At 48.2% G+C, this 25,983-nt stretch overlaps 1 protein-coding gene across 2 annotated transcripts in view; it reads left to right on the top strand.

Moving 5' to 3' along the window:
- CERS6 (ceramide synthase 6) overlaps positions 1 to 25,983 on the top strand; it is a 441,738-nt gene that overhangs the window by 159,740 nt on the left and 256,015 nt on the right. For both annotated transcript variants that reach the window (XM_073647006.1, XM_073647005.1), the window contains exons 2-3: positions 2,323 to 2,428; positions 9,340 to 9,470. In XM_073647006.1, coding sequence (XP_073503107.1) covers positions 2,323 to 2,428; positions 9,340 to 9,470 — 237 coding nt within the window. The remainder of the gene's footprint in view (positions 1 to 2,322; positions 2,429 to 9,339; positions 9,471 to 25,983) is intronic.

Below are 25,983 nucleotides of genomic sequence, written 5' to 3'. Positions count from 1 at the left end.
CATATTTTCTGCACCTATTAAGTAAATTAGGTTGCTTGCATTTTGTTGAAAATACGCAGCCTAAAAAAACTCACCGAAAACTCATTTTGGGAACGCAACCTTAAATGGCATAAAATCGTTGAAGTTTGTGTACTATAGGGTTACTAACATACAATATCTTCAGTACAGCTGAACTACACATGCACTAATTTCCAAATGTAATCTGCTATGTAATAGCTGTAATGTAAATGTTATACTAATGCTAATGATATAATTCAGTGTCTGAGTGCTGCTCTGAGGGACCATGAATATCAAACATCAGATATTGATCAGCTCACATTCAAGTGGGAACACATTCAGGGATGCACAGTGAGATATAGGAATGGGTCAAACATACAGTATAGGTGAAGTGCTCCAACACTCCAATTTTTTTAAAAAAACAAAAACAACTTTTTTTATTCATATGAACACATGTTGAATACAAAAAAATAATAATTTTGACCTTACTGGTGGTCTTCATAATGTGTAGGACAAGACCCCCAAACCTCATTACACTTCAAATCCCCAAAAGAGAGGATATAAGAAAAGGGATGAAAGAGGAGGAGGAGGGGGCTGGACAACAGTCTAGGTCACTATATACTAATTAATGCCAATGGATACAAAAAGGTGAACCTGATATCTACCTAGAAATGTAGAAAAAGAGCAGAGGTTAGTGCAAATACTCCATATCATTCTTTAAATTAGGCCCCCTTGAGTGGCGTGTAGTAAGGGTTAATATCCAGAATGCCTCCCTCTTGCGAAGCAACTTTCTCCTATCATCCTGTTAGGTTTTTTAAACCTCTTCAATGCAATTGATTTTTGCTCTTGCCCCCATCTACATTGAGGTCTTCTGACACAAGGTGAGGTTTAATATTAGAGATCGGACCGTCCTGATTGGGTACACCTTGTCACGGTGGAATGTATTTTACTCTCTGTGATCAAAACTTTGTCAACTAAGTATCCCATGTGATATACAGTATGTATGTACTATTACTATTTAGTTACTTACTGTAGGGTATATGCTCATTTTGTTTTTATCTTAGGTTTTGATTTTTAATCCTGTGAGATCCCTATAATGGTAGAGAACAAAATGCTGGGAAAAACCTGATACATTCTTGCCAGCAGAATTGGCAGTGTCCGCTAGTGGTTCTTTGATACACTTTCTTAGTATGCAGGATGTGCAGTCCACGTATGGTTGTGCAGGCAGCACCTCCTGCACCCCGGGACATACACTACATTCTGTATGTGGAATCGCAGGTCATCAGGTCCATTATTTGATGTACAGTATATATGAATTAGATGTCATCACTATCCTTTTCTCCAGCTGTTTATAGTGGCATATTTTGCATGGCCACATTTGTATAAACCCCGGCTAGTTTGCCAGGTCTGAGGGTTACTGGTGATAAGAGATAAGGGGGATAGTATACTATCCAGTGTCCTGCCCCTTCTAGAGACAGATCGTCAGCCCAGTTTAACGATGTTTCTAGTACTTCAGTCCTGTTCAAGGATGGACATGTACTTCTGAGTTATACCTATTATTTCATTAAATTGTGTCAATTTTTTTAATGATTTTATAGTGCTAGAGTACTTCACTTTTAAGGCTCGCTCACACGGGCATACTGTGACGCTGAGTCACTACTCACAGACAAGCCATGAGACCGGGTAGTCAGGAGGTCCGAGGACAGATACCAGGAGGGCACATAGTACAGAGGGGCAAGGCAAAGGCGTGGTCATGTAACAGTCCGGGATCAATTGCCAGGAGGGTACGTCAAGACAACTGAGTAAGACAAACGGATAGTCAGAGATCAAGTCCGGGGTCAGATACCTGAAGTCAGAAAGCGTCAAGAGCAGAAGGGATAATCCACACGAATGGTCATGACAAATCCTAGGTCCGGCAACAAAATCAGAGAATAAGACACAATCTGACACAGAGCTAAGCACACTCCAGACTAAGTTAAGCTACAGCTGACACTGGACTGCTCACATCTAGCTAGCTAACTAGCTAGCAAATCACCAAGGACAGGAGACACCTGGGGAAATGCCCGCAGGCTAGTCCAGATTGGACAGCAGGCCTGTCAATCAAAATGCTGACAGCCCAGCATGCCCTAGCATCAGATTGGATGACTGTGGTGTCACTCACAACATGGACAGTCCAGCACACTCCAGATCCCATAAGGGATTTTGTATATTTTGAGTACATTTTCGTATATTTTCCATTCAGATATAGTATATTCTGTAAACAAAATTGCTTCACAATATATTTGAATTCCATGTATTAAGAGTTTTGTATTTTATTTCTCCTAGGTTTATAGCAAAACCGTGTGCTTTGGCTCTCAAAATTCAAGCCAGCGGACCACAGAAGGCTCAGCACAATGCCATTCTGGAAAAGGTGTTTACTGCAATCACAAAGGTAAAGACCAATTGGAAAATGTATAATATATCAGTCAATTAGAATAAAAAATTATGAAGGGGTTTCCTGGGATTTGAAAAAGGGTGTTCTACAAAATTTGTGTTTGGTATTGCAACTCAGTCTCTGTGTTCTTCACTTACATATGGATGAGATGCCCTACTGGACAAATCAAGAGTTGGCAATGTTTCTGCAAAAGGGGGCAACTTTTTTTTTCTAAAACTGGAGAACCCATTTAAAGGGTAATTGATGTGACATGCAGAAGTAATGCTGTTGCTGAGTATGACATGCCAAAGTAGTGCTGTTGCTTTAAAAGCATTCAGCAACTATTAGAAGTAACACAAGCACAGGAGACAGGAAATGCTGTGCTCCAGAAGCATCCAGCAACTAAAGGGGTTAATACAGTCACAGGAGAAGGGGAGTGTTTTAGCAGAGACCCAGGGGGATTGTGGGGAAGTTGTTTACTGTCTGGCTGGAGCCAAAGGGAGAAGTGGTGTGTGTAATCTGTATATCACAGACGTGCATGAAAGAGAACAGGATTCAAGTCCAGGGTGAAGCTCAACATAGGTCAGATACCCTGCACTGTTAGTTCAGGAAGTCTATCATTGGGCAGGAAGATAAGGACTGGAAGGAATGGTGTCACAGAGATCATCTCCCTCATCAAACCCTCCCCCCTCCATCTCCATGCAGAATAAAGAATGCTGTGTACAATTGAGTTCTTGTGAAGGAAAAGCCTGTGGTTGTGTATGCATTAAAACTGTGCTGTACTGTGCTACCGGATAATAGACTGTGTACTGCTGTGCTGTGTTATGATCTGCAACAAGAACTAAGGAAAGATAGGGGAAAGCTGTCCCTACAGTAAGACTTAGCTGAATCCCTACGATGTAGCGGGCTGCCTGTTCCTAGTGAACAGACCCGCCTTCGTCCTCGGCTAGTCTGAACGAAGACCTATAGAATTAAGGGAGGAGTCCCTAAAAGAACTAAGGACTGGGACAAAAATGGGACACCTCCTAAACAGAAATTGTTGTAGAACACAAAAGACAAACTGACAAAAAGTACTGGAGGTCCAAGAGGACCAAGCAAACTGACAGAGATAGGCACCGAAGCACCAGGCTAGCAAAACAGTCAAACAACACTGAAGTCCAGCAAAGCCAGAAGGGCGGAGCTGGAATATATAGGCAGATGGTCACGTGACCGCAAAACACAAGACAGAAAAAACTAACAGGAAGGTTCTAACATGCTGCAAAGGAGACTGTACTGTTTTTACTGGAGCCTGTTGCTCAAGAGACATTTGCATTGCATTGGCCGTGCCTCATTAAATGTTACTGTTCTACCGTTTATGAAGACTCTTGTCAGATGTGTCTGGTCAGCAACTGAATCTATCATGTGCCTGAGAGAAGCTGCAGCCTATGGTCGCCATGAGTAACGGTTCCACCAGGATTCCAACGAATTCATGTAACCAGTTTCGCCCCTATCTGAACTTAGGCGGCGTGCGTGTAACACTGAACTCTGATAAAAGTTTTCATTTGCTGTAACCACTGCTTAGTAGTTTTGTACAATGTGGGCCTTGGTTCATGAACCCCTCCACTGATCTGTCAAAGGAAGGAGCAAAAGTTTTTAGCTGTTCCTCGAGCTAAGACAGAGTGGTTGATAGAACCCTGGACTTAATATTGTGCCCATACTCCATTTTGTTTGGTCTTAAATGCTTCTGCCCCTTCATTGAAACAAATGGACCCTGACCTCCACTGGTCAAAAGAGTGGTTATAACTTGTCAAAACTTTTTAAAAATTTACCCAATTTATTTATTTCTGTATTAAAAAAAATTAATTAGAAGTTTCACTTGACCAAACCAAAACATTGATATTTTTTATCATTGTCCTGCTTCAAACATACATTATATAGTCCCTTGCACCCCTGAAGATGCCAATTCACTTGTGAAACATGTCAGAGAGGGCTGAAGTATCATTTGTTTATCCCTATAACATCCTATGATCGATATATTAATAGAGTGGGTCGGAATGTGTAGAGTGAGTCCGATCCACACATGGCAAGTATCGCCAAAATTAAATAGCAGGCATCTGTTTCTTACAGCAGTAGCTGGAGCTCAGCTCAGTCCACAGCTGTTAACCATTTATATACTTCTGTCAATCTCTCATACTGGCATATAAATGGAACGTGTGCAGATTCTCACACTCCGGCTTCCGTCGTCTCCCCACGCTGCTATCAAGGGTGTCTGATGAGTTATCACACCATCTGGGGACCTGATGAAGCCTCCCATTGCTACCATCTTGGTACTCCAGCTACAAGATGTGCTTCAAAGGAGGCCAATATTTTCCCCATGAGTGAATTACTGTAAATAGTATAAGATAGTCGAAAAGGATAAATAAATTAGAATCGCCACCCTTTCCCCCATTAAAAAAATATAATATTAATTAACCCCTGTAGTAAACACTAAAGAGAAAAAAAATCAAATCACAAGAATTGCAATTTTTCTGGCACCATACTTCCTTAAAAGAACGCTCTAAGAAGTGATCAAAACATCTTATCTATCCAAAAATGGTACCAATAAAACTGTCAGCTCATCATGTAAAAAATAAGCCTTCACATATCTCCATTATTGGAAAAATAAAAATGTTAGTGGTCTTGAAAAATAATTTCAGAAACAATTTTTTTTTTCAGAAATTTTTCTTAAAACCTAAATCGGAAAAAAAATCTATGGAAGTTTGGTATCTCAATCGTACTGACCTCGAGAATCATATTTCCAGATCATTTTTTATTGCACAATGAACAAATGTAAAATTAAAACCCAATATTGCATTTTTTTTTTCAACATTTCATACCACTTGGATTTTGTTTACTATTTTTTTCAGTACATTGTATGGTAAGCTGAATGTTGTCCTTCAAAACTACAAATTGTCCCACAAAAAATAAGACCTAATATGGCTATGTCAACAGAAAAAGTGATAACGTTATGCCTATATTGGTAGAAGGGGAGGAAAAAAAATCGAGAGTGCAAACATTGCCCAGACGTTAAGGGGTTAAGGAGCTGCAAACCTTGTAACAGCTGGCAGAATCCTGGATAGGGGGTGCTGAGAGGGTTAATACGACCAATATATGGGTCCAGGTTTGTTAGGAATGATTAGATGAGATGGGCAGAAGCAGTCATTCCCACCCTCCAATTCAGGAGGTGCAGCTGGTTTAAAAGGGCAGCTGAGCTGTTCATTCCTGCTTTGGGAGTAGAGGTGCAAATTCATCTGGCATTTGAGTCTGTGTGTAGAGGTGGAAACATCTTTGAGATCTGGTCTCTGTGGGAAATGGAGAGACCTCTTACCTTTGGTCAGACCGTGTGGTGATAATCTGGACAAAATTGTGAGGGGATGAACCCTGTAATATGGACTATTTTGTGTTACCTTATGCCGAAAGGCCGTTTATATGTTTTGCTGGAAAAGATTTATGTACTTGAATAAATCTACTTGCTTGGACAAAGAAACTGCATACATGTGTGAATGCTGCCTACAACCTGAAGATGAAACCCTATAGTGCATACATTACAACGATTACTGTGGCATCAGACATGAATATGTAATTGCTTGCATTGACCTAGGGTGACTTAATTGCATGGTAGTAATTACTTTATTAATTTAAAAAAAATTCTGTTTCAAGTTTAGACATTGTAATTACTCCATGTTGTTTTTCTTTTAATCATACTATAGATCTCCATATAATAAGGTGTCTGTACACATTAAGGGATCTTTCACACGTCAGTGTTTCCGGTATGTGTGGTGACATTTTCCACATGTACTGGAGACACTGACACATGCAGTCCCATTCAAATCTACGGGTCTGTCCGTGGGCAAAATACGCTGACATGTCCGTTTTTTTACATACCTCACGGTCTGCAAAATGTCTCACACTGAACACACACAGGTGACATCCGTGTGTCATCAGTGTGACACGTACCGGCTCCTGGGAATCAGTGGTACAGTTAGCGCTGTTACCAAGTGCCAGGTGCTGAACGCTGCCCTGAACATTGTCCCTTGTTTGCTCTGTGATCAGCACGAGCAAGGGACAATGTTGGGAGTAGTAGTCTGCTCCCGCAGTGTCCCTTTGTAAAAATAAGAATAAAATAATAAAATCCTCATACTCAAATGTCCAGAGATGTCCCCCGCTGTAATCCTCTGACCGGTGACGCAGAGGAGCCAGGGAGAATGAGTTGCTCGATCGAGCGGTGTCCTGTCACTCAGTGAGCTCCGCTCAGTGCAGGGCCCCGCTCGTTGGAGCAGGTTATTCTCCCCGGCTTCTCGGCATCAGCGGTCAGAGGATTACAGCGGGGAACATCTCCGGACAGGTGAGTATAAGGATTTTATTATTTTATTCTTATTGTTACACACTGCGGGAGCAGACAACTACTCTAATCATTATCCCTGCTGGTGCTGATCACAGCGCCGGCAGGAGACCATGATGAGGGCAGAGTTCAGCACCCGGCGCTTGGGAACAGTGCTAACTGTACTGCTGATTCCCAAATGCCAGTACATGTGTTCCTGATGTGGCACCCGTGTGCCACACAGGTGCACACGGACATGGATATCTCCAGTACGGGGTTTTCCGGTACCGCAAATATACCCATTCTTGTGAAACCAGCCTAAGTAAAATGAATTCCTGCCATATCTCTAACACAATGTGAATTTAGGACTAAGTATTCTGAATCTCACTGTGAGCCGTAGAGCGGAAACTATTTAGACAACCATAGGTGTATAAGGACTTTGAATCCACAATTAAAAAGTAGCCATCCTTCTAACTATATTTTCATAAATCAATAGTACATGTGAAAATAAGAAACTTTGTAATATATCAGAGAAATACGATTCTTCCTCCTCGTGGTTTGATCTTTCATCCTCAAAATTCTCATTCCTCAGTTAAAATCTGTATTCGGTGAATACAGACTTTCCCATTATTGAGAAAGAAGATGACAGTTAGTGCTTATAAAGTTCAATGGAGAACTGTAAGGCTATGTTAACATGTTGCGTTTTTGCTGGATGTTTCTGGTTGTCATTAAGATTTAAAAAGAGAAAACACAGTAGTTTGACAATAAATGGCTTCACCCAACCAATAACCAGGAGTGGAGAAAAAGTTTTTTGTTATCATTCATATTCTCTGAAACAAGGCCAAGAAAGGAAAAATTCTGCCGGGGTATGTAAACTTTTGAGCACAACTCTATATAAGTAGTTTAAATAGAGTTGTAAGGGTGACAGACTCCCATTATCTGGACTGCCATTGGAAATACCATTATATAAACTGTATTTTTGGACTACTAGACTCATTTTACTGTAGAATAATCCAGGATTTAAAGGACAGAAGTGAGTAAAAACTAAATATTTCATACTAATTAAAACTTTGATCACGTTATAATGAAAATAATGCTTCTAACTCTGCCAGGTCATAGAACAAGCCAGTGAAAAAGTGTTGTCCCTGGGGAGGCTGGTGACTCCAAAGCTACTAAATTAGAATTTAAAAGTATAAGGTGCCTGTATGGAAAATCCTTCTGGACTATTGTCACTGCAATTGTCATAATGAATAACAAAAATGGTAAGGAGACAGAGGCACTATGTGTCCTTTCTTCCCCACTTATAGGACCAAGCCACAAACTTTCATTCTGCCATTGCAGGAAGTGAGAACACCAGTACTGTCACCCGTTGTTGTGTTCTGTGTAGGTGAAATCTGCAGCCAGACAAAGCATTTTTTATACTTCCTCATCATGTATCAATGTACCCCAGACCAAGCAAAGTGACTTGATGGTGTTCCCCTGTCACCAACACCTAAGGCAGGGATGTCAAACTCAAAACATGCAGAGGGCCAAAATGAAAAACTTGGACAAATTCAAGGGCCAATATACAGAACAGGCCTATACAGAATAATGGGCCCCACATAGTCCTCCATACAGAATAATGGGCCCCACATAGTCCTCCGTACAGAATGATGGGCCCACATAGTCCTCCATACAGTATAATGGATCCCACATAGTCCTCCATACAGTATAATGGCCCCACATAGTCCTCCATACAGTATAATGGATCCCACATAGTCCTCCATACAGTATAATGGCCCCACAAAGTTCTCCAACGAGTATAATGGGCCCCACATAGTCCTCCATACAGAATAATGGGCCCCACATAGTCCTCCATACAGAATAATGTGCCCCACATAATACTCCATACAGTATAATGGGCCCCACATAGTCCTCCATGCAGAATAATGGGCCCCACATAGTCCCCCATACAGAATAATGGCCCCACATAGTCCTCCATACAGCATAATGGGCTCCACATAGTCCTCCATACAGAATAATGACCCCACATAATACTCCATACAGAATAATGGGCCCCACATAGTCCTCCATACAGTATAATGGGCCCCACATAGTCCTCCATACAGTATAATGGCCCCACACAGTCCTCCATACAGAATAATGGGCCCCACACAGTCCTCCATACAGAATAATGGGCCCCACACAGTCCTCCATACAGAATAATGGGCCCCACATAGTCCTCCATACAGTATAATGGACCCCACATAGTCCTCCATACAGTATAATGGCCCCACACAGTCCTCCATACAGAATAATGGGCCCCACATAGTCCTCCATACAGAATAATGGCCCCACATAATACTCCATACACAATAATGACCCAAAATAGGGGTGGTGGTTCTGGTGTCACGGGTCAAATATAATCACCCTGGGGGCCAGATTTGGCCCATGGGCCAGAATTTGACATGTGTGACCTAAGGCAAATACCCCGGCTGCCCCTGACCCAGCGCAGTGTTGATATTTCATATATTCTTGTGTATACAATATGTTCCAGAATTCCTAAAATCAGATTTTTTTTAATTTTTTTTTTACAATTTTAACCTGACAGCACCCTGATGAAAAAAGACTAGAAGGACTTTCCAAGCAGCTGGACTGGGATGTACGTAATATTCAGCGCTGGTTTAGACAGAGAAGGAATCAAGAAAAGCCGAGTACCCTGACACGATTCTGTGAGAGCATGTAAGTATCTGCATTTTATATATTTAGACAGGTCCTCACTCCATTTCTAGTGGTGATTTCCAATATAATTTTATTTAAAGCATTTCTCCACTAGCCCACTTATTAGGGCTCATTTATATCAGGATATATGTGGAAATTAATTAACTGCTTTCTCACTTTGGTTGCTTGGAATTTAGAATCATTCTATATACAGTACAGACCAAAAGTTTGGGCACACCTTCTCATTTAAAGATTTTTCTGTATTTTCATGACTATGAAAATTGTACATTCACTCTGAAGGCATCAAAACTATGAATTAACACATGTGGAATTATATACTTAAAAAAGTTTGAAACAACTGAAAATATGTCTTATATTCTAGGTTCTTCAAAGTAGCCACCTTTTGCTTTGATGACTGCTTTGCACACTCTTGGCATTCTCTTGATGAGCTTCAAGAGGTAGTCACCAGAAATGGTCTTCCAACAATCTTGAAGGAGTTCCCAGAGATGCTTAGCACTTGTTGGCCCTTTTGCCTTCACTCTGCGGTCCAGCTCACCCCAAACCATCTCGATTGGGTTCAGGTCTGGTTACTGTGGAGGTCAGGTCATCTGGCGTAGTACCCCATCACTCTCCTTCTTGGTCAAATAGCCCTTACACAGCCTGGAGGTTTGTTTGGGGTCATTATCCTGTTGAAAAATAAATGATGGTCTAACTAAACGCAAACCGGATGGAATAGCATGCCGCTGCAAGATGCTGTGGTAGCCATGCTGGTTCAGTATGCCTTCAATTTTGAATAAATCCCCAACAGTGTCACCAGCAAAGCCCCCCCCCACACCATCACACCTCCTCCTCCATGCTTCACGGTGGGAACCAGGCATGTAGAGTCTATCCGTTCACCTTTTCTGCGTCGCACAAAGACACGGTGGTTGGAACCAAAGATCTCAAATTTGGACTCATCAGACCAAAGCACAGATTTCCACTGGTCTAATGTCCATTCCTTGTGTTCTTTAGCCCAAACAAGTCTCTTCTGCTTGTTGCCTGTCCTTAGCAGTGGTTTCCTAGCAGCTATTTTACCATGAAGGCCTGCTGCACAAAGTCTCCTCTTAACAGTTGTTGTAGAGATGTGTCTGCTGCTAGAACTCTGTGTGGCATTGACCTGGTCTCTAATCTGAGCTGCTGTTAACCTGCGAATTCTGAGGCTGGTGACACGGATAAACTTATCCTTAGAAGCAGAGGTGACTCTTGGTCTTCCTTTCCTGGGGCGGTCCTCATGTGAGCCAGTTTCTTTGTAGTGCTTGATGGTTTTTGCAACTGCACTTGGGGACACTTTCAAAGTTTTCCCAATTTTTCGCACTGACTGACTTTCATTTCTTAAAGTAATGATGGCCACTCGTTTTTCATTACTTAGCTGCTTTTTTCTTGTCATAATACAAATTCTAACAGTCTATTCAGTAGGACTATCAGCTGTGTATCCACCAGATTTCTGCACAACACAACTGATGGTCCCAACCCCATTTATAAGGCAAGAAATCCCACTTATTAAACCTGACAGGGCACACCTGTGAAGTGAAAACCATTTCCGGTGACTACCTCTTGAAGCTAATCAAGAGAATGCCAAGAGTGTGCAAAGCAGTCATCAAAGCAAAAGGTGGCTACTCTGAAGAACCTAGAATATAAGACATATTTTCAGTTGTTTCACACTTTTTTGTTAAGTATATAATTCCACATGTGTTAATTCATAGTTTTGATGCCTTCAGTGTGAATGTACAATTTTCATAGTCATGAGAATACAGAAAAATCTTTAAATGAGAAGGTGTGTCCAAACTTTTGGTCTGTACTGTATTTGACGACGGAATTTAGTTCTTTTATGCACTGATCCCAGATAATCAAAGAACTAGTAGATTTGCAGCATAAAGCATGTACTCAGATATCATCCGAGTGCAGTCCGATGGTTTCCACAGACTCATTGACTTACATGACCGACTGCGATCTGAATATTGGATGAAACTCGGGCATGCAGTGATTTTTTTTTATTTTTTTCCCCTTGGGCCGGCTCGGTCCTAAGAAAAAATCTGACGTGAGCGCGGCTCGTCTGCACCTGACCTTAAACTGTAGCATCTAAGGGAGAATGACTCCGCAAAATTATTATGCCAAGTTTAAAAGTTCCATAGTGAAAACTATGAAAATAAAAGCAAATAGGGTCTTAATTTGAAACAAATAAAACATTTTTTTTTCTTTTTTCATCAGAAATTATTTTATTGTTTAAAAAAAAAATAATGAAACAAAAAAATACACCTGCGATTATAACGACCTGTAAAATAAAATAAAGTTAACTTATTTATATCACATAGAACATGGAGCTGTAATTAAAAACAAAACAAAAAAAACAATGGTGGATATAAAATAAATATTCTAAAAATGATTCAATAAATTGTGTCCCAAACATCACATGGCTTACTACATTGCGTCCTTGTACTAAATAACCAAGGCTGAGAAAGTTTAGAATTGCTCACAACAGTATTTTTCCTGCCCATGACTTACAACAAAGATGAAAAAAAATGGAGAATGAAATCCCTTAAAAGAAGATCTGTATAAAAAAGAGAAAAAACATAAAACTTTGTGATTCTAGTATAGCACTTCTGACCAAGCAGACGGAAATGGGACATTAGTGCGATCTTATTGCCGTCTTTACCTATAATAAATCCTCATCCAAAATAAATCTCCGCAACATAATATCCTCAAAAATTCAGGAACTGTACAGACAATATGCAGAACAATACAAGAAAAGGCAGTTTTAAAGATTCACTATACGTTACGTGGATCTGATATATTATGTGTGGGAGCAGAGGGGGCATAAGCCGCCCCCCCCCCAAAAAAAATGAGTGTTTCTGGTTACTCACTCTCCTTTTTTTTATTCCCCATATTCAAAATGGACCTTTCAATTTGATATAAATATATAGGTTCTTTTTTCGCCCTGGTATAAATGCCGCTGTTCTTCAGAATCCGGCGATGTTTTGCTTTTGTTCCTGCGCCTCTTCGTTCCCGAGATATGGCCCCCTTTTCCCTGAATGTAAATATAGCCTTGTTAGCCAACTGGGCGTGGTCATTAAGAAGATGCCCACAGAGAAGGCTTGTGAACCTGGCTAAAAGATTAGACTTACATACAAGAAAGAAGGGGCCATATCTCAGGAATGGAGAAGTGCAGGATCAAAAGAAAAACAGCGCCAGATTCAGGAGAACAGTGACATTTATGACGCGCCCCCTGGGCCAGTGTTGTTTGGGGGATACCCGGAGCCGGATCGGATGGGGGTTGTAGTCTCCGAGTGGCGGTGACCCGGTCCGTGCCCAGGGTGTCAAGCTCAGTGTGTGGCAGTCCTTATAGATGTTACTAGATGTTCTTTTGTGTCGACTACGCCACCCGTTGAATTGCGGTCAATACGGCCGCCGCTGCAGCAGGGTCCGCTGAGGCTGGTGATGTGTGTGCAGCTCAGGTAGTATAACCCCCAACGGGAGGGGTATAGCCTCAGGGGGTCAGGTGTAGAGGATGGTGGTTGTGGAGGTGCAGTGAGGATGGTAATGAGACTCAGAGTCGGGCTGTGCAGTTCTGGGTCTTTACTTACTGCTGTTATTCTGGTCACTCCGGCCTTGAGCGACCGCCCGAGCCGTGCTGCGTCCACCAGGTCCTGGACTCGGCCAACTCCCAAGTAATTCTGGAGCGTGATCCTGAGCTCCCTTTCTGACGTTCCTTCTCTCTGGCCTTCCCCACCAGGGATCCACCTAAGTCCGGCTCCCTCGGGCCTCTTGTTGGTAAACCCTTGTCTCTGGGTTCCCTGACCCTATTCTTGGTCTGCCTTCCGGGTGGATTTAGTGGGTGGTCGTGGCAGATCCTGCCCACGACCTCCGGTCTCTGGCTGAGGATTAGTGCCCTCCACCAGCTTGGGATCCGGTACCCTTGTGCCAACTCTTCACCCTCTGGTCTAATTTTGGGATCTTGGAGTTCTCTCTTCTCCCCCTCTGGGTCCTTCTTTCTCCTCTCTCTCTCTGGGCCTTGGAGCTGGCTGAGCTTCTCTGCTCTGCTCCTCAGGTTACACTCTGACAGACTGACCCTGATCTAAGATGGTTCCCACCTTATATACTCCCTCTATGTGTGAGCTCAGGTGACCAGCACCCAATGAGCTCCTAGCATTACCCAGACTGCTCCCCCTATCTGCCCCTACACTACTGGGATGTTCCACCCCCCCTCCCACTCCAGCCAGGGACAGACACTGTCGTACCTGCACATTTCTCTAGTGGGAGTACCATTGATCTGTCCCCCGGAAATGGGATGTGTGTAGTGCATGCAGCCTACTGAGCTCAGTTCCACACTCCATCCTTACCCGGGAGTGGAATATCACACCTCTGGCTGAGGTGCAATACCCCTGTAGCAGCCGAATCCTCAGGGTGCTACATTCCCCCCTGGTAAATCACAGCACGTCCTCGGGCTGTAAGATATAAAAAAAACATCCAAAACATACAATTTTTTTTTTTTCATAAACATCAACATATAAACATATAAAACATCATATATATCATCAGCAATAAAACGTTTTCATAAATAACATTCTTGTAAACATTCCTGTCTCTGGTTCCTCCGGTCACGGTGCAACTTGTGACCGGGTAAAGTGCGACAGTCTCTTGAAGAAAAATGGTTTTCCCATAAAACCAGTAGGGGGCGCTTTAGGAAGCGCAACTATATACAAAGGGGATATGGCCGCTCCCAGTCCTCGGCCAGGTATTAGAAACTAGGGACACACGGGCATCAGTTCACACTTTGTCCCAACGGGGAACATATTTTAAATAAGTAACAGTTCTTGGTACCCCGACGGGCAACTTTATACAGTCTCTCTCTACCGTACTTCAACGACGGCGTCCTCCTGCTTTTTCTTTGGATTCAGACCCGTCCGGGTCCTCCTGCTCCTCCTCACACCGCAGCTCCTCCTCCGTCAGGCGATGTACATGGAGGGCGTAGGGTCCTTTGGCACACCTGTGCCGGGTGAAGGTGACCTCGTCCCCTACATACAGGTCACGACCTCTGTGTCCCTCCGGCAGATGGCTTTCTACGTCTCTGCGGGTCACAAAGACGTCGCCGGGGGTATGATGGTCTCTAATGAAGCCCCACCCATGCTGCATGTTGAATTTTATCACAGTCTCGGTGGAAGGGGGACCATGAGCTGCACGGGGATTCCTCCTGGTCCGGCTCTTCTGCTCCGCGCTTCTTATCTGCATCTGCTGTTCCCGGACCCGCCTCTCTCTCCGCTCCCTCTCGAAGACCTCGAGCTGCTGCCGGCAGCACTCTGCACGCTCCGCTGCGGCCGCCCGAGTCTCCTGAGTGAACCCCATGAGGTCTTCTCCAGTGGGGTCCCACTCAAACTGTGCCTCCTCCAGCGGGGGCGAGGTCCTCTTTACGGGCTTCGGAGCCGGAATCAGGGGCTCGCACATGGGCCTTGCCTTTTGGAGTTCCAGCTGAAATTACTCCTGGGGCCATATGAAGGGCTGCCCATCCGGGCACGTATGCTGGGCGAATAGATCTTCACCCAGGTGCGGCACTCTAGATGTTGAGGGCGCGTTGATGGTAGCGGCGCCCGGGTTAACCAGGCCTTGCGACCAGGCCTGGGGCACCTTAAAGGCAAAGGGCACCGTAAGAACGGCGGCGCCCTGGGTTATTCGGCCCTGCGACCAGGCCGGTGGCTCCGCGGAGGTAGGGGGCGCTGTTGGAATTGCGGCGCCCGGGTGTACTAGGCTTTGCGACCAGGCCGGTGGTATTTCCTGCTTGGCCACGCTCGAGGTCGAGGCGTGTGACGTCGCAGGGGTCGCGGCCGCGGTTTCCGGTTGAGGCCTAGTCGGCGGCGGTGACGATGCAGCGACGGGCACGGCAGGGGGAACTTCGGGCTCTGCGACGGGGAGCTGGGGCAGGCACGCGGTTTCCCGGCTCGGGGTAGAGACGTCCCCTTTACCTGCCTCCATCCGTTCAGCTCCCTTCTCGGCGCTGTCTCCGGCCTTGAGTCCTCCTGCACCATCCTCAGAGGCGGTCTGTCTCCTCGTCTCGGGTGGCGTGCTCCGCTGACGGGTTTCGGTCTGCTGGGCCATCTCTCGGCTCCACTCCGCCAACGTCTCTCGCTGTACCCGGGCCATCCTCCGTGCGAGGCCCTCCAGCGCAGTCTGTGCACACTCCCGGTCTCGGGGGAGCTGTGCCAGGACCTCCACTAGGCCTAGTGGGGTTGTGGCTTGTAGCAGGCTCCTGACCACTGGGTCGGTGCTGCCTGACTCTCCCTCCATCTCCGGGTAGGCTTTCTCTGGACTCCTCTCCAGACCTCTTGTCTCCGGGTGCGCTCTCTCCAGACTGCTCCAGGCGACACCCATCTTTGCTCTCTTGTTCTGTCTCCGCCCACATCGAGGGTGGTCCCGGGGCAACTTTTTGATTGTCAGTTCCAGGGGCAGTTCTCTTACGCTGATGGACACTTCCAGCATCACAGTCTCTGTTGGTGGGCGCGGTTTCCGCTTTTGGCGCCATTCTTCGACCTGGCCCACGATGGGAGGTGGCCTCTTGCCACCCTCTGGCACGCCCATAATGGCGTCCGCTCTTCCAAGGCGGGAAATCTTTGGAAATGGCGGGAATCGTCTCTCAGTGGCGGGAAACTCCATGGATGGCGGGAAAAAGCTGCAAATGGCGGACAACCGGCGGGAAACGACCTGTGATGGGGTCCGTTGGCGGGGACCCTCCGGAACCGGCGGGAGACTTCTTTTTAAGGTAACGATGAACTTTTCTTCAGGCACGCAGTACCCGGTTGTTGCGGGCACGTAATCCTGCCGACTACGCCAAAGTTGACGCGCCCCCTGGGCCAGTGTTGTTTGGGGGATACCCGGAGCCGGATCGGATGGGGGTTGTAGTCTCCGAGTGGCGGTGACCCGGTCCGTGCCCAGGGTGTCAAGCTCAGTGTGTGGCAGTCCTTATAGATGTTACTAGATGTTCTTTTGTGTCGACTACGCCACCCGTTGAATTGCGGTCAATACGGCCGCCGCTGCAGCAGGGTCCGCTGAGGCTGGTGATGTGTGTGCAGCTCAGGTAGTATAACCCCCAACGGGAGGGGTATAGCCTCAGGGGGTCAGGTGTAGAGGATGGTGGTTGTGGAGGTGCAGTGAGGATGGTAATGAGACTCAGAGTCGAGCTGTGCAGTTCTGGGTCTTTACTTACTGCTGTTATTCTGGTCACTCCGGCCTTGAGCGACCGCCCGAGCCGTGCTGCGTCCACCAGGTCCTGGACTCGGCCAACTCCCAAGTAATTCTGGAGCGTGATCCTGAGCTCCCTTTCTGACGTTCCTTCTCTCTGGCCTTCCCCACCAGGGATCCACCTAAGTCCGGCTCCCTCGGGCCTCTTGTTGGTAAACCCTTGTCTCTGGGTTCCCTGACCCTATTCTTGGTCTGCCTTCCGGGTGGATTTAGTGGGTGGTCGTGGCAGATCCTGCCCACGACCTCCGGTCTCTGGCTGAGGATTAGTGCCCTCAACCAGCTTGGGATCCGGTACCCTTGTGCCAACTCTTCACCCTCTGGTCTAATTTTGGGATCTTGGAGTTCTCTCTTCTCCCCCTCTGGGTCCTTCTTTCTCCTCTCTCTCTCTGGGCCTTGGAGCTGGCTGAGCTTCTCTGCTCTGCTCCTCGGGTTACACTCTGACAGACTGACCCTGATCTAAGATGGTTCCCACCTTATATACTCCCTCTATGTGTGAGCTCAGGTGACCAGCACCCAATGAGCTCCTAGCATTACACAGACTGCTCCCCCTATCTGCCCCTACACTACTGGGATGTTCCACCCCCCTCCCACTCCAGCCAGGGACAGACACTGTCGTACCTGCACATTTCTCTAGTGGGAGTACCATTGATCTGTCCCCCGGAAATGGGATGTGTGTAGTGCATGCAGCCTACTGAGCTCAGTTCCACACTCCATCCTTACCCGGGAGTGGAATATCACACCTCTGGCTGAGGTGCAATACCCCTGTAGCAGCCGAATCCTCAGGGTGCTACATTTACATCAGGTAAAAATTACATATTTATACCAAGTGACAACTCCTGTTTAAAAATGACTTTATTGTGTACCCATGTGGGCTGGTGTTGTCTGTAGTCTGTGTCCAACTCAGAACTTGTAGTCTTCTGCCTCATTTATGGAACTGGCATTGATTTTGAGGTCTCCTACAGACTTGTGTGGCACCCCAGGGGTCTGGTCTCCACAGTAATAGCAATGTTATGTCTGAGAGCAGGTGGGAGGTCTCTTGGTCAGGAATCCTATGCATGCCACACCCCCTGCCCAGTCCTGGGAGGGGAAGAACTTCCCCTATATAAAACTGGGGCTGAGGCAGGGTTAGGGGAGAAGAGAAGAGTTGAGAAGAAGAGAAGCAGCATAGGAAAGAAAGATCAGGAGCTCTGTGGGAGCAGGCTAAAAGGAATCAGGGGCTGGCAGCTGAAGAGCTCGCCCTGATTGAAGAGTTACTACCGGACCCGGAGTCCGAGGCTGTGGGGATTAACCCAGACCCAGCAGCAGAAACCGCCCGGCAGGGGATTTCAGGTCCTCTGGCCAAGAAACCCGAAGGCACGGTCGCACGCGTGGGACCAGCACCGCCGTCGTGGAGCGGAAGCCACTAGAAGGCCCCGAGTCACCGGCCATACGGGTGAGCACCACACGGTACACTCAGGGACGTGGGCTACTTTTACCCGCCTCTAGCAAGGTAGCCAGAAGAGTACGATTAGTTGGGGAGGCCTACAACTCCGCCTGGCCAAGGGGGATCCCATCTGCTCAAGGACTGACCAGGCCCCGACCGCTAGCCAGTACTCCGGGAGGGTCTATCTTTGTCACCAGTAAAGACCCTGAACTACACCGCATCGTCTCTGAGTGGTCCCTGCTACCCCCATCATCCACGTCGGCTGCCCTGAGGCCATACCCCTCCCGTTGGGGGTTATACCATCTACGCTGCACTATCCTACCACCGGCCTCAGCGGTCTGCCCTGCAGCGGCAGCTCCATAGCTGCATTCAACAGGTGGCGTAGTCGTCCTACATCTACTGCTAATATACCGCCACTTAGTCTGACTCCCTGGGCACGGACCGGGTCTCCGCCACGAGACTACTACCCCCAACAGGCCCGGCTCCGGGTAGTCCCCGCGTGCGCAACGCTACACCAAGTAGGCCCAGGGGTGCGTCAACTTTGGCGTAGTCGGCAGGATTTCGTGCCCGCAACCACTGCGGTACTGCGTGCCTGAAAAAACTGTTCAAACTTACCAGTGGTGAAGATTCCCGCCATCCGGCGCCATCTTCAGCCTTCTTCCCGCCATCGGTGAAGATTCCCGCCATCCGGCGCCATCTTCAGCCTTCTTCCCGCCATCGGTGAAGATTCCCGCCATCCGGCACCATTTTCAGCCTTCTTCCCGCCTTCCGTGGAGTTTTCCCGCCGTTGGACGCCATCTTGAAGACGCCGCGCGGGAAGAAGAGGGGCGTGGACTCCAAAAGCGTGCGAGAACTGAAGCCCCGCCTCACGTCCAGACGTCGCGTAAGGTCCTGGAAGGAGCCCAGCAGACGCTGACGTCACAGGAGCGCAACGGAAGGTCCTCAACCCTGACGATCCACTGCGGAGCCGCGGCCTACGGAAGAGGATCATCGCAAGGTAGGTCACGGTCCACTAGGGGGGAGAAAGATGTCGGATACGGAGGAGAGCTTCACTGCCTCAACCCCCGCCAGCGCCACCGCTGCTGCAGTCATGCCTTTCACCATGCCCTATATCCCGGGAGCAGCCTGGCTACCCCAGTACTCAGGGGAGTCACATACCCTGAATGACTTTAAAGAAAAGCTGGATAGCCTCTTCCAGGTGTACCCCCTCACAGAGGAGCAAAAAGTGAGCATCCTGGTGGCCCAACTAACCGGGGCAGCCCAAAGGGAGGTAAAGTCCTGGCCACCTGGGAGGAAGACTGTCGCGGGGATACTAACCCGGCTGAGGGACACCTTTGATACCCGCACCTCAGCCGAGATTAAGCTTAGATTCTATGGGTGCAAGCAGCGAGCACATGAGAGTATAAGGGACTATGCACTAAACCTACAAGAGGCCCTGAGAGCCATTAAGCAGACCGACCCTGACGGCGTGGGAAACGAGGACAGGCTGTTGACCGAACAATTTATAGAGGGACTATATTGCAATGCCCACCGAACCCAGTTGCGGGCAATGGCCTTACAGGATCCTCATCTGGACTTTGCACAGTTCAAGGACAGAGCCATCCGGGTGCTCCGAGAACCGGCACCGGGTGGCGTTGTGACCCACAGGCGCCCAGCTATCCCTTACCACCAGGAGGCGGCGCCCTTGTCGGCAGGGCCTGTGGGGGCTGATGCGCAGGCTTTGAACAATGACCCGGCTCCAGACCTGCACCATCAGGTCCAAGAGCTAGCTAAAAGCGTTGCTGCGCTAACCCGAACTGTGCAGTCTTTACAGGTTTCCACTCCAGGGAAGATCCAGCTGGCATCCGGACCGGAGGACATCCCGTGGCATCGACCAAGGAGGACCCCACCGGCCAGAGGAAGACCCAGCGACCGATACAACGAGGACGGACAACCCATCTGCCGCCGCTGCAATCAACCCGGACATATGGCAAGGTACTGTCCTTTAAACTGGCACAACCTGGGGTAGAGGGCCAACCCCCAGGAAAAAGATCACCAGGCCCATCGAGCTGGCGCGACAAATATGTGGGAGGACGTCCAGTCTTGCCTGTGGTACTGGATGGCATCCCTATGAGTGCCCTACTGGACACCGGGTCACAGGTCACCACCATCCCGTACGTGCTCTTCAAGCAGTACTGGAATGACTCGGATATAACCCGCTATCCAGACGACGACTTGAGTATCATCGCCAGTAATGGTCAGACCGTGCCACAGATCGGATTTAAAGAAATGACCATTAAAATCGGTAGAGTCGAACTGGCAGCACAGGGACTGATCATTGTAGACATTGACAAGCGCGAGAGTCACCCAAAGATAACTCTAGGAACTAATGTGATTGAAAATTGTCTTGCAGAGGTGATTTTCATTTTACAGCAGGTTGCCAAGAACGCCAGCTCCGGCCAGCAGCGAGTGCTCCAGAAAGAGATCCGGGCACTGATGCGACGGCAACAAGTGGAACTCTCCGGCGGTGAGATTGGTAGCGTAAGAATGTGTGACCCTTTCCCTATTGCCATACCCCCGAAAAGTGAAATGATGATTTGGTGCCGGGCAGCTATTGGTCTGAGAGGTAGAGATTACCAGGCCATGGTAGAGCCAGTCTACTCAGACAGTAGGCCCACCATTTTGACAGCCCGGGGGGTAGTTGATGTACGCCATGGGAGGGTACCCGTTCGCATAATAAATATCGGGAAAAGGGAAGTATACCTGCCCCGGTATGCTACGCTAGCCAAATTATATACTATTAACCAAAATTCTATACAGTCTGTGGAACCCTTGCCTCCATCTCACCCGGAGGAAGGTAACGGCTCTACGAAAATAATGGAGGATTGGTGTCAGCAACTACATTTGGGTACCGACTCCACTCCCTCCCACCAGAAACAGGGAGTCTACCGGGTGGTTCAAGAGTACGAGAGAGTGTTTAGTAAACACCCGTTAGACTTCGGGCGAGTCAAGGGGGTAGAACACCACATCCCCACGGGAGACCATCCTCCCATAAAAGAGAGGTATCGACCCGTACCCCCTGCACACTACCAACACGCCAAGGGGATGCTTAGAGACATGAAGGAGGCTGGGGTAATCAGGGATAGCTGTAGCCCCTGGGCAGCTCCACTAGTCTTAGTCAAAAAGAAAGACAACACCATGAGAATGTGTGTAGATTACCGGAAAATTAACCGTATCACACACAAAGATGGGTACCCCTTACCAAGAATAGAGGAGTCTTTGGCTGCTTTAAAATCTGCTAACTTCTTCTCCACCTTGGATCTCACTAGCGGGTACTGGCAGGTTCCTGTAGCAGAGGCGGACCGGGAGAAGACCGCATTCACCACCCCGATGGGACTTAGCGAGTTTACCTGCATGCCGTTTGGACTCTGCAACGCACCAGGAACCTTCCAGCGACTGATGGAGTGCTGTCTGGGACACCGGAACTTTGAGACGGTCCTGTTATACCTGGACGATGTCATCGTCTACTCCAAGACCTACGAGGACCACCTGAAACACCTGGCGGAAGTGTTCGAAGCTCTGGCAAGTTACGGCCTAAAGGTGAAACCCTCCAAGTGTCACCTCCTGAAGCCAAAGGTGCAGTACCTGGGACACGTGGTGAGTGCTGACGGAGTGGCTCCCGACCCTGATAAGATCACCGCAATTAAGGAATGGCCAAGCCCCTCCAGCGTAAAGGAAGTGAGGCAGTTCCTCGGGTTGGTAGGCTACTACCGAAGGTTCATACCCGGTTTCACCAAGAAGGCAGCTCCTATGCAGGACCTCCTGATAGGCCAGTCCAGGAAGGCCAAGAACCAGAAGCCACCCTTCAGATGGGAGAAGCTGGAAGAAGAGTCCTTCCGCCAGCTGAAGATGGCCCTCACGGGGGATGAAATCCTGGCGTACCCGGATTACAGCCAGCCCTTTATCCTCTACACCGACGCCAGTAACATCGGGCTAGGAGCCGTACTGTCCCAGATCCAGCAGGGGAAAGAACGGGTAATTGCTTACGCCAGCCGAAAACTGCGACCCACCGAAAGAAACCCTGAGAATTACAGCTCATTTAAGCTAGAGTTCCTGGCAGTGGTGTGGGCAGTCACCGAACGCTTTAAGCACTACCTTGCTGCTTCCCGGTTCACCGTGTACATGGATAACAACCCGTTGACACACCTGGACACTGCAAGACTCGGTGCCCTAGAGCAGAGATGGATGGCCCGCTTGTCCAACTATGAGTTTACAATCAAATACCGGGCAGGACGCTCCAATACCAACGCGGACGCCCTGTCCAGGATGCCCAACCTACCGGACGTAGGGGAAGATTCAGAGGAACTGGAAGAAGTTGAACTCCCCGCGTTCCACCGTCATGGGACTATCCAGTATTCCCACCGTGTAAGGAGTAAGCAATCCGCTACGTTCAACCCGTTACCTCATTACAACTGGGCGGAGACGCAAGACAGTGACCCTGCCGTCCGACTGGTAAAGGAGATGCTGACTCGGCCAGATGCACGCCTTGACCCAGACGCTCCGGAGGAAGCCAAGCAACTGTGGGCTGAGAAGAGTCGACTGTTCCTTTACAAGGTGAAGTTGTGCCGCAGAATGGTTAACTCCCGGACGCATGAACTAATCTGGCAAGTAGTGGTGCCAAGAAGAGACGCAGCTATGGTGATGGAGGCATACCACGACGGAGCTGGGCACTTCGGATGGAAGAAGCTGGAGTTTCTGCTGCGCGGGCGGTTCCATTGGGTAGGCATGAGAGGGACCATCGAGAGGTGGTGCAGAGACTGTGGCCCATGCAACTTAAGAAGGAGGGACCGTGCCAGCCAGAAGACTCCCCTGCGGTCCATCATCACCAGACAGCCGTTGGAACTGGTAGCCTTGGATCATGTAAAGCTGACCCCAAGCAGAAGTGGCTACGTCTACGCATTAACCATCGTGGATCACTACTCCCGGTTCTTGGTTGTCGTCCCCGTCAAGGATTTAACGGCTCACACAGCAGCTAGAGCCTTCCAGCAGCACTTCTGCCGTCCGCATGGATACCCGGAGCAGGTGCTGACGGACCAGGGGCCTGCCTTTGAAGCGGAGGTCTTCTAGGAGTTCTGCACCCTGTATGGATGCCGGAAGATTAGAACAACACCCTATCACCCGCAAACTAATGGACTTTGTGAGAAATTGAACCAGGTGGTGATAGATCTCCTGAAAACATTGCCCCTGGAGGAACGCAGTCTGTGGCCTGAAAAGCTGCCCGACCTGGTGGATCTATACAACCACATCCCTGTAGGTTCCACCAACTGTACCCCGGCTTACCTAATGAGGGCAAGACCTGGTAAGATTCCTGTTGATCTGGAGATGGGAGTCCTGACACCCGAGGACACTTCACCAGAAGCAGACTGGGACACAGAGAGGCAGCAGCAGTACCGGAAAGTACAGGAGAGTGTGGAGCGAAGTCTCTGTCAAGCTAGGGAAAGACAAGAGAAAACTTACAACCAGTATGCTCCCGCTGTTCCCCTGGTGCCCGGAGAGCAGGTCTTGAAGAGGAAAAGATGGCTCCACAAGTTGGACGACCAGTGGGAGAAGGACCCGTACACCGTACTGCCCTCAAGCCACGACAACCCAAAGATCTGTACAATCAGTAAAGACGGAGGAGAAACCACAGCCATTGTATCCCGGGATCACCTAAAGAAGTGTCCTGAACAGCTACGGAACCCTGAAGAGGAACAAGAGGACCCTCGACCCGTAGAGGAAAGGGAAGATATGGTTAGTACTGTGCTCGGAGACTTCCCTCGGTCTTGGACTCAAGTCAATGGTGCTGTTGTGGTACCTGTCCTCACGTTCCTCCAACCAGCATCCCAAGTGCCTACGGAGACACAGGTAGAACTGGAAGAACAGCCGGTCCAGGAGGCAGAAGACCCTACACAAGCAGACCCGGAGAATCAACCCTCTGCTTATAGTGAGCCTGCCATACCCCTAGTGAGCCAAAGAGTCCGTAGACTGCTGCCCAGTTTACCCTTGACAGCTCCTATACCCTGTAGCTCAGGACCAGTGAGCCAGCTCCATAGGTCCACTAGGGTCACTAGAGGCCAGTTGCCCATACGTTGGAGGATCTAAGTGTTTAGATTGTTTATTAATGTTTACCTGTCTATTGTTGCTTGTGTATAATTTTGTGTTTCTAGTTATTTATAGGAGTCTTTGGTGGATTTACCGGGAATCCTTTGTGTATATGTTGGAGCGTAACCAGGAATGGACTAAAGACTGTTAAGGACTCGGGGTAGGGCAGACCCCTACCTGGTTACGGCTCCCGGTCTCTTGGTGAAATGGACACCTTTGTTTTCTTCAAAGACTGCACCCGGTTGCGGACACGCCGTGACCATCATAATGTGTTTTTCTTTGTTATGCTGTTTTTGTTTATAACTTGTTATGTTACAAAAGTATGTTTAGTCCCGGAGTACTAAATTTCACTAGGGGGGAATGTGGCACCCCAGGGGTCTGGTCTCCACAGTAATAGCAATGTTATGTCTGAGAGCAGGTGGGAGGTCTCTTGGTCAGGAATCCTATGCATGCCACACCCCCTGCCCAGTCCTGGGAGGGGAAGAACTTCCCCTATATAAAACTGGGGCTGAGGCAGGGTTAGGGGAGAAGAGAAGAGTTGAGAAGAAGAGAAGCAGCATAGGAAAGAAAGATCAGGAGCTCTGTGGGAGCAGGCTAAAAGGAATCAGGGGCTGGCAGCTGAAGAGCTCGCCCTGATTGAAGAGTTACTACCGGACCCGGAGTCCGAGGCTGTGGGGATTAACCCAGACCCAGCAGCAGAAACCGCCCGGCAGGGGATTTCAGGTCCTCTGGCCAAGAAACCCGAAGGCACGGTCGCACGCGTGGGACCAGCACCGCAGTCGTGGAGTGGAAGCCACTAGAAGGCCCCGAGTCACCGGCCATACGGGTGAGCACCACACGGTACACTCAGGGACGTGGGCTACTTTTACCCGCCTCTAGCAAGGTAGCCAGAAGAGTACGATTAGTTGGGGAGGCCTACAACTCCGCCTGGCCAAGGGGGATCCCATCTGCTCAAGGACTGACCAGGCCCCGACCGCTAGCCAGTACTCCGGGAGGGTCTATCTTTGTCACCAGTAAAGACCCTGAACTACACCGCATCGTCTCTAAGTGGTTCCTGCTACCCCCATCATCCACGTCGGCTGCCTTGAGGCTATACCCCTCCCGTTGGGGGTTATACCATCTACGCTGCACTATCCTACCACCGGCCTCAGCGGTCTGCCCTGCAGCGGCAGCTCCATAGCTGCATTCAACGGGTGGCGTAGTCGTCCTACATCTACTGCTAATATACCGCCACTTAGTCTGACTCCCTGGGCACGGACCGGGTCTCCGCCACGAGACTACTACCCCCAACAGGCCCGGATCCGGGTAGTCCCCGCGTGCGCAACGCTACACCAAGTAGGCCCAGGGGTGCGTCACTTGTAGATTATGAAATTACAACACTGCAATCCGTACATTTGGGAATTGCTAACTAAGCACTTTCCTAATACATTCCCTTTGGTCCTGTAAAGGCAGAACTCAAGCTTTACATAAATATATTCCTCTTTCTATGCTTGGTCTAGGCCCAGTTTAATTAAATTAAAGGATGGAGGTTTTTGCCCAGTGCTGCCAGTGCACGGAAGCATTCAGTCAATTTTAATGTGAAATTACTAATTGGTTTTGAGCATCAAGTAGAACCATATTATTAAAAGCAGATGGCATGTCCACTTTTATGGCGTATTTTGTGTGATGGACTACATTGTTAATTAAATAACATGACATGCCATTGATATAATAGCCTGTATTTAT

This window comes from Phyllobates terribilis, unplaced genomic scaffold (assembly GCF_046119375.1).
Source record: "Phyllobates terribilis strain yellow unplaced genomic scaffold, ASM4611937v1 Scaffold_9__5_contigs__length_417890890, whole genome shotgun sequence".
In the NCBI taxonomy this organism is placed as follows: Eukaryota; Metazoa; Chordata; class Amphibia; order Anura; family Dendrobatidae; genus Phyllobates; species Phyllobates terribilis.
The sequence above is the reverse complement of the archived record's forward strand: the minus strand, read 5'-3'. Positions and strand labels throughout refer to the sequence as shown.